At 35.9% G+C, this 17,136-nt stretch overlaps 1 protein-coding gene across 2 annotated transcripts in view; it reads left to right on the top strand.

The window, feature by feature from the left end:
• ZNF248 (zinc finger protein 248) overlaps nt 1-16,187 on the top strand; it is a 17,574-nt gene extending 1,387 nt beyond the window's left edge. For both annotated transcript variants that reach the window (XM_007461903.1, XM_007461904.1), the window contains exons 2-7: nt 571-672; nt 765-806; nt 9,051-9,177; nt 9,456-9,551; nt 10,773-10,778; nt 14,602-16,187. In XM_007461903.1, the coding sequence (XP_007461965.1) occupies nt 792-806; nt 9,051-9,177; nt 9,456-9,551; nt 10,773-10,778; nt 14,602-16,079 (1,722 nt within the window). In that variant the 5' untranslated portion in view covers nt 571-672; nt 765-791 and the 3' untranslated portion in view covers nt 16,080-16,187. The remainder of the gene's footprint in view (nt 1-570; nt 673-764; nt 807-9,050; nt 9,178-9,455; nt 9,552-10,772; nt 10,779-14,601) is intronic.
• Nucleotides 16,188-17,136: the final 949 nt, after the last annotated feature.

Genomic DNA, 17,136 nt, shown 5'->3' with positions numbered 1-17,136 from the left:
CTCTTTCCTGAGGTGAGCCGCCCTCAGTGTCCCATTTTTCATGGCATCTAGAGAAATGCTGAGGTTCTTGCTCCCCCGGCTGGGTAGACGCGCAGGATGGTAGTGCAGGCAGGTCCTTTTTGGGTTATCTGTTGCTTACTTGAAAAATGAAAAAAAGAAAAAAAAAAGAATTGAGCCTGAGAAGGTGAGTGCCTGACGTCATGCCATTTGTTAGTGGTAGAACTGAGGTTGAAAGTCAGGTCTGCAAATTCGTGGGCCACTGCCCATTTTGTGACTGTTAGGTCAAAGTTAGTTTTTTTATTAAAAGATCCTTCTGAAAATTGTAAGCAGGTGAGAATATTAAAAAAAAAGAATCTTGCCTTAAACACTCCCATCCCTTTTTTCAGAGGTTTCTTGGATTATCTGACCTCATAGGATTAATGGTGTTAGCAGATAACCAGATGAACAATATGCTTTGAGGTGTTTTTCTCCCCCTACAACATCAGTTTTGGCAGATCCATAGTGTTCCTTTCTTTAGATTACTGTTCAATGTTAAACTCATCTCATGTTTTTAATTTTTCTGTGTCACAGAACCTAAATTGGTAATAAATCAATAAGAAACAAATGTTTACATTCACTCAGTGAAAAGTATCATGTCTAAGCTCAACATAAATCGGAGCCACACATGGACAAGTAAGTATCTTGTGTGTGGAGCTGTGTAGGCAGGTGAATCCAGGAACTACAAGGCAGGCCAAGTTCTTACTTCCTTCTTCCTTCTCCCTCAGCTCTCCCTCCTCCACTAAGAGTGAAAAATGAACAAATCCCAGGTGAGTTTTTTTTTTTGTTTATTGCCATTTTGTCTTAAAATGCATTTTCTAAAGTTTCTAAAGGTTTATAAAACCTCATGTTAGCTCATTTGTATTTCTAACTTAAGTAGCAGGTAGTACTGGCTTTTGTTTCTGCATTTCCATTTCCATTTCCACCTAATACATGCAGTCTTGCTTCTTCACCACCACTCACCTGAATCAGTTCTGGAAAAGACCACCAAATTGTAATCAAATCCAGTTTTTGTCTTTGTCTTACTTGACCCTTTTGCAGCATTTGGTACTATTATCCATAGTCTCTTTGTTTTGGAAGTCTCCTCTGTTGTTGTCTATGATACTACCCTCCTAGCTCTTCTTTTCCTAACTTCTGTCCCTCATGAAGTTGGCTTTGCCTTTTGCCCCAACATTGCTTATCCTTGGGTTTATTGCTTATCCCCTGCTTATCTATCCTTAGCCAACTGCCCTTCCCAGTATACCTATTTTTCCTGTTTTTGTCTTTTTTAAAAAAATGAAATAATTAAAAATTGTTAGTATGTTAACATGGTTTTTTAAAAAAGTAAGTGATACAAAAAAGTAAGTAAAGGGACTTCCCTGCTGGTCCAGTGGTTAAGACTCCGTGCTTCTACTGTGGGGGGATGTGGGTTCGATCCCTGGTCGGGGAGCTGAGATCCCGCATGCTGCTTGGTGTGGCTAAAACATGAAAAAAAAAAAAAAGTAAGTAAAAATTCACACCCCATCCTCTCTGTAGCTGATGCTTCCTCCAGGTAGGGTGACATTTATTTCTCATCTAAACTGCGACACTTTCAGTGAGAGTGAAAGAAGTTTTATTAACAATTATGCTGAGACAGCTGGCATATATTGGGACAGTCCCAGATGAACTGCAGTGTACTGTCACCCTACTATAGGTATACATTATTTCTATTTCTTGTTTGTCCTCCCAGTGTTTCTTTATTCAGTTGAAAGAAAATATGTGCTCCTGGCCTTTATTTAAAAGGGAATCTATTATTAGAGCTTCTTAAATTTAGATGCACCTGTACATCCCTGGCAACGTGTTAAAATGCAGATTTTGATTTAGTATATCTGGGTGGGGCCCTGGAGTCTGCATTTCTAATCAGCTCCCAGATGGAGTTGATTCTGCTGCTCAGGGAACCACACTGAGTAATGAGTGTATACACTATTTCCCATTCTTTTTCTTATTCTTCTTTTTTTTTTCTTTTTCTTTTTTCACTTCTTTTTTCAGCCTGTTCCCAGGGATCTTTCTGTTAACAGAACATCTTTCTTTGTTAACAATCACATGATAATTCAATTGCGAATGTTCCATAGTTGATTAAACCAGTTATTAACGATTTCCAACCTTTTGCTACTACAAACCATGTTTTAATGAATAGCCTTGTACATGTAGGTTTATTCTACCAGATAAATTCCCAGAAGTGAGATTGCCAGGTCAAAGGGTTGAATACAAGTGATAAACTTGATCCTTTTGGTGGGATTATAGATAGTATCATTTTGTATTTCCATTGGTACTGCATGATAGTGCTTTTTCTCCATAGCTTCTCCCACAGAAATACGTGGTTCACTTTTGGATTTTGGCAACTGATAGGTAAAAATTAGTATTTTATGTACTTTACATCTGTAATTATCTTAACTATGAGAGAGGTTGAAGATTTTTTTCATGCATCTAAAAGGTGTCTTATTTTTATATTTCTGTGAACTATCTGTTCTTATCTTTTGCCCATTTTGCTCTTAGGTTTCTGGCTTTTTTCTTTTTTTCAATGTCTGGTTAGCTTTTTGTATATTAGGGATACTAATGCTTGTCTTTTATATGAGTTATTTTCTGGTATATCATTTGTCTTTTGATGATTGTTCATGGTTTTTTTTCCCCCATGCAGGTATTCTGCTTCAGGATACCACAATTCACTTAGTCATCATGTTTCCTTAGACTCCCCTTGGCTGTGACAGTTTCTCAGACTTTCCTTGTTTTTGATGACCTTGTCAGTTTTTGAGGAGTACAAGACAGGTGTTTTGTAGAATGTCCCTCACTTGGGAATTGTCTGCTGTTTTTCTCGTGATTATATTGGGGTAATTGTTTTCGTGGAGAAAGACCACAGAGGTAGAGTGCCATTTGGTAACATCTTATCAGGGTAAATGCTCTTCACATGACTTTTCACTTTTCAACAGATGATGAATCACTTTTGATCACGTGGCTGAGGTCATGTGGTCAACTTTCTCCACTGCAAAGTTATTCTTTTTTCATCTGTTTTCATACTGTACCCTTTGGAAGAAAGTGGGGAGTTATGCTACACCTCCTTCATGGTGGAGTATCCACATAAATTATTAGGAGTTCTGCACAGGAGACTTGTGTATTTATTAACTCAGTCAGTGTTTAATATCAATATGAACTCACGGCTAGTTATTTTTTACCTTGTTTATAGTCCAGTACTACCTTGGTCATTTTGTTGCTCAAATTGTTTCAGCTTGGTTATTAAATAGAGCACTTTCAACTGGTTCCTGTGTCTTTCTGATGTACCCCATTATTTTGTTTTTGTTTGAGTACCTCTTCTATACTTTCTGGTAGTAGAAGATATTCCAGGCTCATCTTATATTTCCTGCCCTAGAATTAGCCATTTTTCCCTGAAGAGCTCTGGTTCCTTTTATTGGAGCATGGTATTAGAAACCAAGATTGGGGGGCTGGATTGCTACTGGTTTCTAATTCCTTAGAGACCCTCTCAGCTGACTGAACAAGAAAATATATATGTATACTAACTCACATGTATACACATATCTATAAATATTTCAGTATGTAACCGTCTGTGTTTGCATTAAGCTAAGTATTATTTCACACTGATGTCCCCTGCTGTAATCATTATCACATGGAACATTCTAGCGTTCTCTCCTTGCTTGTCTGTAACTCCCATTTTAGCAATCTGGCTACCACCATCCACACTTCATTTACTTAATTGTTCAGTTCCAGCATACATGTATAAGTGATTTCTGAGTCATTAACCCATGGACTCTTGGTTCCTTCCAGTTTTTGGTCATTATGAATTAAGCTGCTAGAAACATGTAGGTTTTTACATAGACATACATTTTTAAATAGCTAGGGTGTGAAACTGCTTGATCATATGTTAAGACTGTTTAGCTTTGTAAGAAACTACCAGCCAATTTTACAAAAGTGCTGTATCATTTTACATTCCTACCAACTGTGAATCAGAATTCCTCTTCTGCATCTGGAACTGAAATTGATGTTGTCATTGTTTTGGATTTAACTGTTCCAGTAGGTGTGTCATGGTATCTCATTTTTGTTTTAATTTATATTTCCCTAATGACAGATGATATTGAGCATTTGTTCATAAATTTATCTGCTATCCATATGTCTTTGCTTGACATGTTTATTCATATCTTTGGTCCATTTTTCTATTAGGTGATTTGTTTTCTTACTATTGAGTTTTCAGAGTTCTTTTGTATATTTTGAATATAACTTCTTTATTAGATATATATGTTGCAGATATTTTCTTCCAGTCTGTGGCTTGACCTTTCATTTTCTTACAAATGGCTTTTGCAGGGCAAAATATTTTTTTTAAATGAAACCCAACCCATGTATTTTTTTAATGGAATGTGCTTTTTTTTCATTGTATTTAAAAACTCATCACCAAATCCAAGATCACATAGAATTCCTATGTTCTATATTGTCTTCTAGAAATTTAATAGTTTTGCATTTTACTTCTAGGTCTGTGATTCATTTTTAGTTAATATTTGTATAAGGTCTGTGTCTAGGTTTATTTTTTTGCATAGATGTACAGTTGTTGAAGAATCATTTGTTGAAAGACTATCTTTTCTCCATTTAAATGCCATTGTGCCTTTGTCAAAAATCAGTTGACTATGTAAAACAAACTAGTGAATATAACAAAAAAGAAACAGACTCACAGATATAGAGAACAAACTAGTGGTTACCAGTGGAAAGAGGGAAGGGGGAGGGGCAAGATGGGGTAGGGAATTAAGAACTAGAAACTAGTATGTATAAAATAAATAAGCTACAAAAATATACTGTACAACACAGGAAATATAGCCAGTATTGTATAATAACTATAAATGGAATATAATCTTTACAAATTGTGAATCACTATGTTGTACACCTAAAACTTACATAGTAGTGTACATCAGCTATACCTCAATTACAAAAAAAAAAAAATCAGTTCACTATGTATCAGTGGATCTGTTCCTGGGACCTCTGTTGTTTCACTGATCTATGTGTCTCTTTCAACAATAACACACTGTCTTGGTTACTTGTAGCTTTATATGTCTTGAAATCAGGTACTGTATATCCTCTTTTTCCTTCTTCCATATTACGTTGGCTATTCTAGGTCCTTTACCTTCCTGTTTAAATTTTAGAATCATTTTTTCAGTGTCTACAAAATAGCTGGGATTTTTATTTGAATTTCACTGAATTTATAGATTAAGTTGGAAGGAATTGACATGTTAACAATACTGTCTTCTGATTGATGAATGTGGAATATCTCTCCATTTATTTAGATCTTCGATTTCTTCCATCAGTTTTTGTTTCTCTGCATATCCCTGAAATATATTGTGTTAGATTTATATTTGAATACTTTGTTTTTGGTAGTCATATTGCAAATGGTATTTTTTTATTCAAAAATTTGAAATTCCAATTCTTTATTCTGATATGGGAAAACAGTTGACTTTTTAATATTGACCTTATATCCTATGATGTTGCTATATTTGCTTATTACTTCCAGGATTTTTTTCTTTTTCTTTTTGTAGATTCTTTGGGACTTTCTACATAGACAATGTGACTTCAAATAAAGACAGTTTTATTTTTTCTTTCTAATCACATTTCAGTTTTTTATTTTATTTCAGTTTTTTTTTTTTTTTTTTGCAATATGCGGGCCTCTCACTGTTGTGGCCTCTCCCATTGCGGAGCACAGGCTCCAGACGCGCAGTCTTAGCAGCCATGGCTCATGGGCCCAGCCGCTCCACGGCCTGTGGGATCTTCCCGGACCGGGGCACGAACCCGTGTCCCCTGCATCAGCAGGCAGACTCTCAAGCACTGCACCACCTGGGAAGCTCTTTTTGTTTGTTTTGTCTTGTTGTAGGTCTTTCTGTACTAGTTAGGACTTGAATAGGAGTATTAAGACAGGACATCCTTACCCTATTACTGCACTTAGGGAAAAAGTGTCCAGTCTCGTAACATTAAGTATGATGTTAGCTTCTTCATTAAGTCAGGAAAGTTCCCCTCTATTCCGTTTGCTGAGAGTTTTTATCATGAATGACTGTAGGATTCTGTCACATGATTTTTCTTCATTAATTGATATGATCATATAATTTTTCTTCTTTGGCTTATTGACATGTTGGATTATATTGATTGATTTTTTTTAATGCTGACCCAGCCTTCCATACCTGCAATAAAGTCCACTTGGTTGTGGTTTGTATTTCTTTTTATACATTGTCAGATTTGATTTGCCAATATTTGAGAAGTTTTGCATCTATGTTATTGAGAGACATTAGTCTTTATTTTTTTCATAATGTCTTTATCTAGTTTTGGTATTAGGGTAATGTTGGCCTCATGTAATGAGTTTGGAGGTATTATTTACCAGAGGAGATTATGGAGAATTGTTATTATTTTTTCCTTAAATGTACAGTAGAATTCACCAGTGACGCCATCTGGGTTTGGTTCTTTCTATTTTGGAAGTGTTTTAATTATTGATTCAGTTTTTTTTTTAACAGAAATGAGTCTATGCAGGTTATCTGTATCTCCTTGTGTGAATTTGGTAGCTGTGTCTTTTAAGGAATTTGTCAATTTCATCTATGTTACCAATTTTTCAGGAACAGAATTATTTATAGTATTCTCTTATTATATTTTTAATGTCATTAGGCTTAGTAGTGTCAACCTATCTTTCATTTCTGAGATTTCCAATTTGCCTCTTTTTTCTTGGTTAGATTGGAGGTTTATTAATTTTATTGATCTTTTCAAAGAAGCAACTTTGAGTTTCATTGGCTTTTTGTTTTTTTTTTCACATTTTCAATTTAATTGATTTATTCTAATTTTTATTATTTCCTTTACTTTGCTTGGTTTAGGCTTAATTTGCCTTTTTTCTCTAGTTTACTAAGATAGAAGCTTAGGTTTTTGATTTTTAATCTTTTCTAATGTATACATTTGATGCTATAAATGTCCTCTGTGCACTGCTTTTACTGCACCGCACAAATTTTGATACATGGTATTTTCATTTTTATTCCATTTCATTTAAAATATTTTAAAATTTCTTTTGAGACTTCTTTGACTTATAGGTTATTATAAGTTGACTTACAGGTTATTTAAAACTTATAGGTTAGACTTATAGGTTATTTATAAGTATGACTTACAGGTTATTTATAAGTATGTTGTTTAATTTTCAACTCTTTGGGATTTTTCAGTTATCTCTTGCTTATTGATTTCTATTTAATTCCACTGTGGTCTGAGAACATATTTTGTATGGTAACTATTGTTTTAAATTTGTTAAGGTGTGTTTTGTGGCCAGGACTATGGTTTATCTAGGTGAATGGACCATTATCTAGGTGAATGGACCATATGAGCTAGAATAGAATGATAGAATGTGTGTTTTATTTTTTTGGATGGAATATTCTACAGATGCCAGTTAGATCATGTTGACTGATAGTGCTGTGCAGGTCATCTGTATACTTACTGATTTTCTGCCTGCTCAATTGCTCAAGATAGAAGACTCCAACTATGGTTTTAGATTTGTCTATTTCTCCTTTCATTTCTATCAGTTTTTGCTGTATGTATTTTGATACTCTTTTGTTAGATGAATATGTTTCAGATTGTGTCTTCTTTCTCTAATATGATTTGAATCCATCTAATGGTTCTTAATTTCAGATATTGTAATTTTCAACTTTGGAATACCCATTTTATGCACGTATGTATGTATCTGTGTGTGTTTGTATACACACGTATCAGAGGTCCCCAAGACCATCACCAGGTTCAGTGATTTGCTAAGATGACTCAGTATGTAGTTGTACTTACTGCTATCACTTATTGAAGTGAAAGGGTACAAAGCACAATCAGCAAAGGGAAAAGGCACATGGGGCATAGTCCAGAGGACACCAGGCACAAGCTTCTAAGAGTCTTCTCCCAGGACACACCTAAGTCCTCTAGCAGTGAGATGTGGCAACTGATGTGAAATGTCTGCCAGGGGAGCTCAACAGACACTCAGTGTTCAGCATGTTTATCAGGGGCTAGTCACATAGGTGCTTTCTGCTTAGCATATAACAGAATTCCAGACTCCAGAAGGAATGTATGTGTGCAGCAAGAACCATATTGTTTACACAAACAGTTTAGGCTCAGTGAACCATTCTTATTAAGGATTGGTAAGAACCCTCCTGAAATCCAAGTTCCCAGATGCCAGCCAAGGAACACCCTTGTAGGAGATCGTTCAGAGGATAGCAGTCTCAGGCCTGCTCTGTTAATTCTTTCTCCACAACACACATACCACATATCTGTTGAACTTCTCCCATCCTTTCATTTATTTTGTTCATATTTTCCTCTATTTTATTGAACCTATTAATCATAACTCATTTTGAAGTTCTTGTTTGTTCCAATATCTGAGTGTCCTATGGGTACGCTTTTATTTTCTTTTTTTCCTTGGTCTTTATCTCTTCATATAACATGAAAATTTTTATTGGATGCCAAACATTGTATTTAACAACACAAATATTGGTAGAGGCTCCAGAAAATGATCTCTTTTAGCAGAGAGGATTCATCCGTTTCTCTGTTGAGCAGGCAGAATACAGGACTGGTCACTTTAATCAGTCACGGGTTGAGCTTGGTTAGGGCCTGTGCCATATTAATTTTAATCCCTCTGTTCATTTTAACAACGGAAAGTTTTACTTCCTTAGTGACAGTTAACTTTATAATATAAAAGATTATATGAAAGAACATTTTCTTGGTAACCCCAGTCTGCTTTGTGCATAATGCTAGCTCCTACAATGTCTAATTTAATAAATGTTAATGTGTATGTCTCCTTATCAGGAATAACACTTGTAGCAGCTAGTTCCACCCCCTTATTGGAAACTCAATTTGTACAAGATATTACTTTTTTCCTACATAGGATAGCATAAAAGAAGGCAATCCTATATACCAATTTTTAGTAACTCTAAAGAGATTAGTTCTTTTAAATATTTACCACTCATAGAGCTCTGAAAAGTTCATTATAGAAAAGGAATATACTGTTACAGGAACAAGTGTCATTCAAAGATGTGTGTGTGGACTTCACCCGGGAAGAGTGGTACCTGCTGGATCCTGCTCAGAAGATACTGTACAGAGACGTGATCCTGGAAAATTACAGCCATCTTGTCTCAGTAGGTAAGAATTTTTTCTCCATGTGAACGAGTAGCATGCATTTCTTAGTTGATGAAACATAAGAACTCCCTGTGGAATTTTCTGATGGAGATTCAAGGGATCAGATGACTGATCCCTTTTGGCCACTATAAAGAATGCTATATTCTTACCTCTTTAAGGATTGGTTCATTTAGGCATCTCTTTTAGGTAGCTCCTGAAGCTATACATTTCTTCCCTATCATTTTTTCAGAGTCCGCGAAGCCAGGCTGTTCAGCCATAGTCCTGTGTTATTTTCTTTACAGGGAATTGCATTACTAAGCCAGAAGTGATCTTCAAGATCGAGCAAGGAGAAGAACCTTGGATATTAGAGGAAAGATTCCCAAAACAGTGCTGCTCAGGTGAGTTAGTGAGTTCACAGGCAGATGGAAGCCAGAGGAAATGAGATCTTAGGGCACTGGTTTATGGTTTATTAACTTTGAACTATTTTTCCAAAAAAACATTTTTTAGCCCCAAACCTTTGGAAGTGATTAAGGACAGTTGGCCCACATCCCTTTGTTACCTTAATCACACTCCTCCATATGTCACTTTCACTCATAAATGCTTCCCTTTGTTATTTGACATTTTAGACTGATTTACCTATATCCATAATCCAAACTCATTTGGCTTCATCTGAGATAATTTTTCTTGTTTACTTTATCTTTTAAAATTGTTCACCTTCTCTTTTAAAATTGTTCACCTTCTCTGTATTGTCTTTGGACATCTCTTGTTAGGTAGTATGTATTCATGCAATACTTCCATATATTCATTTAACAAATATATGCTGAGCGCCCAATATGACCCAACTATGTTTATAGGTAATTAAAAGAATGTCCCTATTATCACAGAGTGTCTATTACAGTGAGGGACGGAAAAGCATACATGTGTGTATAGGTGTAGGTTTGTGTATGTGTATGGAGTTATACATGCTTGTATACACACACATGTTGTTGGGTGGTGATAAATACTGTAGAGAGTTAAAGCAGTGAAAAGGGGGTTGGAGAATGATGGCATGTGCTATTTGGTATGGAAGTCAAGAGAAAACCTTTTTGATGAGGTCCACAATAGACAAGTCTCTAATAAATTAAAATGTGAGCTCTGTGGATTCTGAGTATTCCAGACAGAGGGAACATCAGGTGCTGAACTTCTCAGACAGGTGTGCTCTTAGGGTGTTTGAGGAATGGCAAGGATGTCAGTGTGGCTGGAGGTGAGAAGGCCTGGGGGAGATCGGTAGTAGATGATGTCATAAGTAGCATGTACCATGGGAGACCCATTAATTTTATTTTGAGTGATGTGGGAAATCCTCAGGCTTTTTTGAGTAAACATAAATCAGATTAAGCTATAAGATTGGATTTACAGTTTTAAAGGATCTCTCTGACTTCTGTGTGGTGAACATGTGGTGGGTAGATGATGCTTAGGCACGAGCAAGGAAGGAATAACAGGACACTACTATGTACTCGGGAGGAGAGAGGCTAGTGGCTAAGGCTATGTTGGAAGTGCTGAGAAATGGTGGATTTGTACATATATCTTGGAGATGAGGCCAAGAGGATTTGCTATTGGGTTGGATACAGAGTGTGAGAGAGAGAGGAGTGGAGCATGATTCCAGTGATTTGTCTCAAGCACCTGATAACTTAGCATACCATTTACTGAGATAGAGAAAATTTGGAGGAGAGATTATAGGGGAGTTATTACAAATTTTACATTTGGACACAAGAAGCTGAGGTAACTGTTAGAATCTGGTATTGAAAAGGCGATTTCAAATATACATTGTGTGAAGTACATAATGAGGCCAGACCTAGAAGTATCCATTTGAAAGGCATCAGCTTTAGGTGGTGTTAAAGGTTGGGGCTAGATGAAGAGTTTAAGATTAGAGATTGGCAAACTTTTTTGCAAAAAACCAGAGAGTAAATATTTTAGGCTTCGTGGGCCACACATGGTCTCAGTTGCTGCTGCTGCTCTTCCTCCTCCTCTTACCTCTTCCTCTTCCTCCTCACTCCTCTTTGCTGCCTCTTCTGTTGTTTTCCCTCTAAAAACATAAAAAACATCCTGAGTTCTAGGACCACTGCCTTACAATCATAGTTTGCTGTCTCCTTTTCTAGAGAGTGATTGTAAATGAGAGAGGTAGTCCTGGGATGGTACCACTTTTACAAGGTGTGTAAATCCATTAAATCTCGTCATTAGAGAAGACTGAGAGGAACAGTCTGAGGTACAAGAAAATTAGAGAGCCTGGTTTCCCAGGGGTCAAATAAGGAACATTCAACCATCCATTACTGCCTTAAATGGCAACCATGGGATCAGGGTATGGAACCCGTTATCCCCTATTACTAGTTTTTTCAAATACTCCTGATATTGTTTTCCTTTCCATCTTCTTCATGTCTTCATTTTCTCACTTTTCACTGATGTCACTCAAAACCATAACTTTGTTTCTGTTCTGTCATTCCTGACTTGATCTAATTCCTAATTGGTTTTTATTTTTTTACCTAAAGCATCCAATTTATCTTTCACTAGCCTAACAAAATTGCTCCTTATTAATAAATGAATTTATAGTCTCCTTCCATTGACTGTCACAATGTGGTCCTGTTCTATATATCTCAGTCTTTCTTTCTGCTCTTCAGAGTTTATACTAAACCTCATACTATCTTATGTCTTAAATTTCATAAATATTTATCCCCTATTACTAGTTTTTTCAAATACTCCTGATATTGTTTTCCTTTCCATCTTCTTCATGTCTTCATTTTCTCACTTTTCACTGATGTCACTCAAAACCATAACTTTGTTTCTGTTCTGTCATTCCTGACTTGATCTAATTCCTAATTGGTTTTTATTTTTTTACCTAAAGCATCCAATTTATCTTTCACTAGCCTAACAAAATTGCTCCTTATTAATAAATGAATTTATAGTCTCCTTCCATTGACTGTCACAATGTGGTCCTGTTCTATATATCTCAGTCTTTCTTTCTGCTCTTCAGAGTTTATACTAAACCTCATACTATCTTATGTCTTAAATTTCACTTATAAATATTTTATCCGTTTTCTATAACTTTTACTTTTATTTTGCCTTTTCAGAAACTTAATTAAAATTGTAAATGTAAAGTGTTTAAACATTGCATGGTATATAGTAATGGTTTGTTATTATTTTACTTATTTTAAGTTAGAGATCAATTTTTTGCTGCAACTTAAATAGTCCATATTTTGTAACCCTAACCCACTAGTATCTGTATCCCAAAAACTCAGACCTGATCATATGACTGCTGCTTGGGGTTTCTATCATTGTTGAGATTTTGTTTTCCCAAAGAGAAGGCCCTTTCATATTTTTCTTGATTCTGATATTTTAGTAATTACTTTGTTGAGCCAAGTTTAGAAGAGATCACTCTTTTTCATCCATTCAGAAAGCATTCTATAGTACTCTTCCTAAATGCACATTTCCTTATTTTGTCCTTATGTACAGGTTGGAAGTAATTCATATGCACATTACTTTCTAAGAATGATTAATGTACCGTGTCCTCAATGAAGTCAGAGGAAACAGGATTTTGGTAACACCTGTCAAGAGCTAGACTGTGGTCATGACAAAGGATTTAGCATTGAGCACTGGATTTGTTTTATTTTACAGTGAATTAAACAGACAGTAACTTCTTCTAAGGCAGCAAGTGGAAGCTAAACATGGTAGGGATGTTGTAGATTTTGTTGGCTTTTGTTCTTTTATTAATATTTTTGTGGTTTGTTGTTTTAAATTAAAGTAAGTAGCATTTCCTGAAGGATGTCCAGGTCCCAAGGAGAGCCAAGGCTGGAGTGTAGCTAATTAAGTGAAATGTGTGTTGTTGGGAATGAACAGTTTATGAGCGCTCCAGCTAGAGTTGCACAGATAGTTTTTAATGGATTTGTGGAATTGTGATTTGAACTCTTACTGTGAATCTAGTTTTTGTTTTGATTTGTGTTTGCCAGTATAAAAACTATTATCAGTTAGTCTTTGGAGCAGTGGGCTCAGGATTGTTCTAGATTTTTTTTAACCACGTAATTAACATTGTTGCATTGGGTACCAACAGTAAAGTATAGACAAGAATTTTTATGATAAAGTTTGTTGAAGGTCTCAGAACCATATAGAAAAATGTGATCATTATGGGTCTCACCAGTAAGTAAAAGCCACAGATGAGGCTAGATATGAAAGCAGAAAACCTCACTGTAAAGATAAACCTAGATATAAAAGCAGACTTAAAAATCAGTATTGCTTCAGAAACAAAATTGTTTTGGGGAAAAGTAGACCAGCAGACTGAAGTAAAGAAACATATGACTTGATGGTTGGGACAACTTCATTAACAGCTGTGAGAAAACCAAATGAACCTGGTCGTTTTGCAGAGATGGTCTGCCCCTCCTCTATTTTGTATTTCCTGTTGGGCATTTGTGTTGTTGTGAATCACAGCTAGATAGAGAGTTAGAGTCTGGGTTAAAGCACTGTCCCTTAAAACATGAGGAAATAGGTGCTTTCAGAAATTTATTTTGATGTTGCTATATCAAATGGGAAAAAGAGGAATGGCAACATGCATATTAGTGAGGATCCTACCACAGTAATCAAGCTGTGGGAAGATAAGGACAAGAAACCATAATCTGTCTCTGTCAAACTGAGTACTTCCTCTAATATGTTTCTCAGACAGTCTATTTTCCTTTAAAAAAACAAAACAAAAACAAAAAACCTCCTTTGTTGAACTCATCCAGTTCTCAGAGTTTCCTGCTCCCTACATGAACAATGCTCAGAAAATCTCCATCCCTTGCTCACTGTGTCGTGAGTTCATTTCACCTTCTCTAGCCTGCTGCTCTTACAGCATTTAAAAAAATAATTATTCCTTGTGAATTAAAGGAAAAACTAGATCCTGGGCTAGTGGACAATTCTTCTGAACCTGAGGAAGTTGGTGTTTTCAGAACTTTAGGCTGGTGTTGATGTGTAGAGTAGAAGCAAGTACTCTAGTAGGAATCCCACCCAGCAATCAGTGTCTGAGGGGATTAGGACTAGACTGTTCTGTCTCCACCAAACATAGTTCATCCCCTGAAAGCCCTTGTCTGCTAATCTTCAGTGTCACTTTATTCAGTGTTCAATGTCTCTGTTGGGCTCACTCCATTCTCTTGAGCTTCCTGATTTCTGAATCAGCCACTCACCGGTTCCCTGTGCTTTGAATTTATTTCACCTTTTTCTGTCCAGTTTTAAAGGTTATATTAATAAAGTATTCCACTGCAGCATGTATTTATTTTCCACTCAAACCAGAAGGGTAAAGGAAATGTATACTTGGATTTAGTTTACACCAGAAAACTGAGCCTAAAACAAAAGAATTGACTGTGTAATAGGACATTAGTGTAAAAGTGCAATTCCATTAGAAATGTACTAGGATTTATAAGACGTGGTTATTTTTCTCATTTCTAGAAGACTGGAAAGTTGATGACCTGATAGAGAGCAGCCAGGAAAATGAAGATGATCATTTTTGGCAACTTGCTTTCACCAACCAAACGTTAAGTACAGATAGTGGTGACAGAGTAAGGAAAACTTTAAATCTAGGTACAGACTCTGTTCCTTCAAGAAATTTTCTGTATAAGATATGTGACACATGTGAAATGAGTTTGAAAAATATTTCAGGCTTAATTATTAATAGAAAGAACTATTCTGGAAAGAAGCCTGATGAGTTTAATGTATATGAGAAATTGCTCCTTGATATTCGGCATGAGAAAACTCCTACTGGAGGGAAATCTTATAAATATAATCAAAAAAAGAATCGTAGCCAGGATCTCACTCAGCCATTTTTTGACCCACCTTTTGAATATAATGAAAATGGACAAGGCTGCCATGGGGAGGCAGACTCTTTCACAAACAAGAAAGCTCAGATAGGAGAGACACACTGTAAGTATAATGAATGTGGAAGAACTTTCATCCAAAGTTTAAAGCTTAATTTATCTCAGAGAACTCATTTGGAAATGGAGCCATATGAATGCAGTATTTGTGGGAAGTCCTTCTATATGGATTTAAGATTGGGGCATCAGAGAGCTCTTACAGGGGAAAATCCTTATAATGAATATGGGCAGATTTTCTGTGACAGTTCAGCTTTCATTATCCATCAGGGAAATTACACAAGAAAGATCCCCCATGAATATAAAGTAAGTCACAAAATGTGGGAAAAGTCAGCCCTCTTTAGACATCAGATAGTACACATGGGGGAAAAACCTTATGAGCACAATGAAAATGGAAATACTTTCAACAAGAAGTCACATCTCACTCAACTTCGAAGAGCTCACTCAGGAGAAAAAACCTTTGAATGTGGTGAATGTGGGAAAACATTCTGGGAGAAGTCAAACCTCACTCAACATCAAAGAACACACACAGGAGAGAAACCCTATGAATGTACTGAATGTGGGAAGTCCTTTTGTCAGAAACCACATCTTACCAACCATCAGCGAACACATACAGGAGAAAAACCCTATGAATGTAAGCAGTGTGGAAAAACGTTCTGTGTGAAGTCAAACCTCACTGAACATCAGAGAACACACACAGGGGAGAAACCCTATGAATGTAATGCATGTGGAAAATCCTTCTGCCACAGGTCAGCCCTAACTGTGCATCAGAGAACACACACAGGAGAGAAACCCTTTATATGTAATGAATGTGGGAAATCCTTCTGTGTGAAATCAAACCTCATTGTACATCAAAGAACTCACACAGGAGAGAAACCTTATAAATGTAACGAATGTGGGAAAACCTTCTGTGAGAAATCAGCTCTCACTAAACATCAGAGGACTCACACAGGGGAGAAACCCTATGAGTGTAATGGATGTGGGAAAACCTTTAGTCAGAGGTCAGTACTCACTAAACATCAGAGAATTCACACAAGGGTGAAAGCTCTTTCAGCATCCTGAACGTTCTGAAGCCTTTATCCACTCTTTCAAATTCGTTATACAGGTTTTTAAAATGAGATTAATGAAACCCAAAGAATGCCACAGATTATTAGAAAGTGAGGTTTTGTTGTACTTCAGATAATTAGTACTAGAATAAAACCTTATAATGTTTTGAATATGTGAAAGCTTTCAAGAAAAATTAAAACTTTCCATCAGAAAATTTATATTGAGGGGAAATTCATTTAAATAATATGGCAAAAACCTTTATCTCAAATTTATGTTGTGTAGTGCCATATTCTGGATGTGATGCCGAAATTGTATTGTAAATCTAATGGATGATACCCTTTTACAGTCATATTCACAGAATCATAAGTTTAAAAAAGTTAAATGACAACAGCATTAAACATTTACGTGAAGAGTCCTTGATGTTTGCAGGCCATATGTGAGTATGCTAATATCATAGAAATTTGAGGTATTCTTGATATGTATATTAGAGCCCAACAAGCTTGTGAAGAGAAACTCTGAACCCTTAGTTAAGTAACTATTATGGTCTATATTAATATTTCCCACACTAGATATCATCAGTGTCTTTATAGGTTGACACAATTATGTACATATGTATATGTAAATATGTTTATACACACATACCAACACACAGTGGTGTACTGCAGTAAGCTTATACTGGCTTGCAAGTACTGCTGATTGTTAAATTTTCAGGAATTTTGTGAGCCAGTTGTTAAAAAGAGTCATTATTTAAAAATTAAACTATATAAACTTACAGTTAACTATTTAAAAAGCAAGGTAATAAGTACTCAACACTCATTACTTCCTAATTATTTTACAGTATTTTGCTGTTATCTTTGTTCTTTAGGTTATTTGTATTGTTGAATCTGCATGGTGAATACTGTATAATGATGTGCTACTGGACATCTCTTCCCAGCTCTACATTCAGTGCCATAATGTCGGTAGCTTGGCTTTAGTGGGAGTATTTACACCATGATAATTGTCAAACTCTACAAATCAGGGTTTTGTTTTCTCAGAGAACCTGTAGTCACATATTTACAGTAGCACATCACTG

This window comes from Lipotes vexillifer, unplaced genomic scaffold (genome assembly GCF_000442215.2).
Source record: "Lipotes vexillifer unplaced genomic scaffold, Lipotes_vexillifer_v1.1 scaffold1268, whole genome shotgun sequence".
Classification (NCBI taxonomy): Eukaryota; Metazoa; Chordata; class Mammalia; order Artiodactyla; family Lipotidae; genus Lipotes; species Lipotes vexillifer.
The sequence above is the reverse complement of the archived record's forward strand: the minus strand, read 5'-3'. Positions and strand labels throughout refer to the sequence as shown.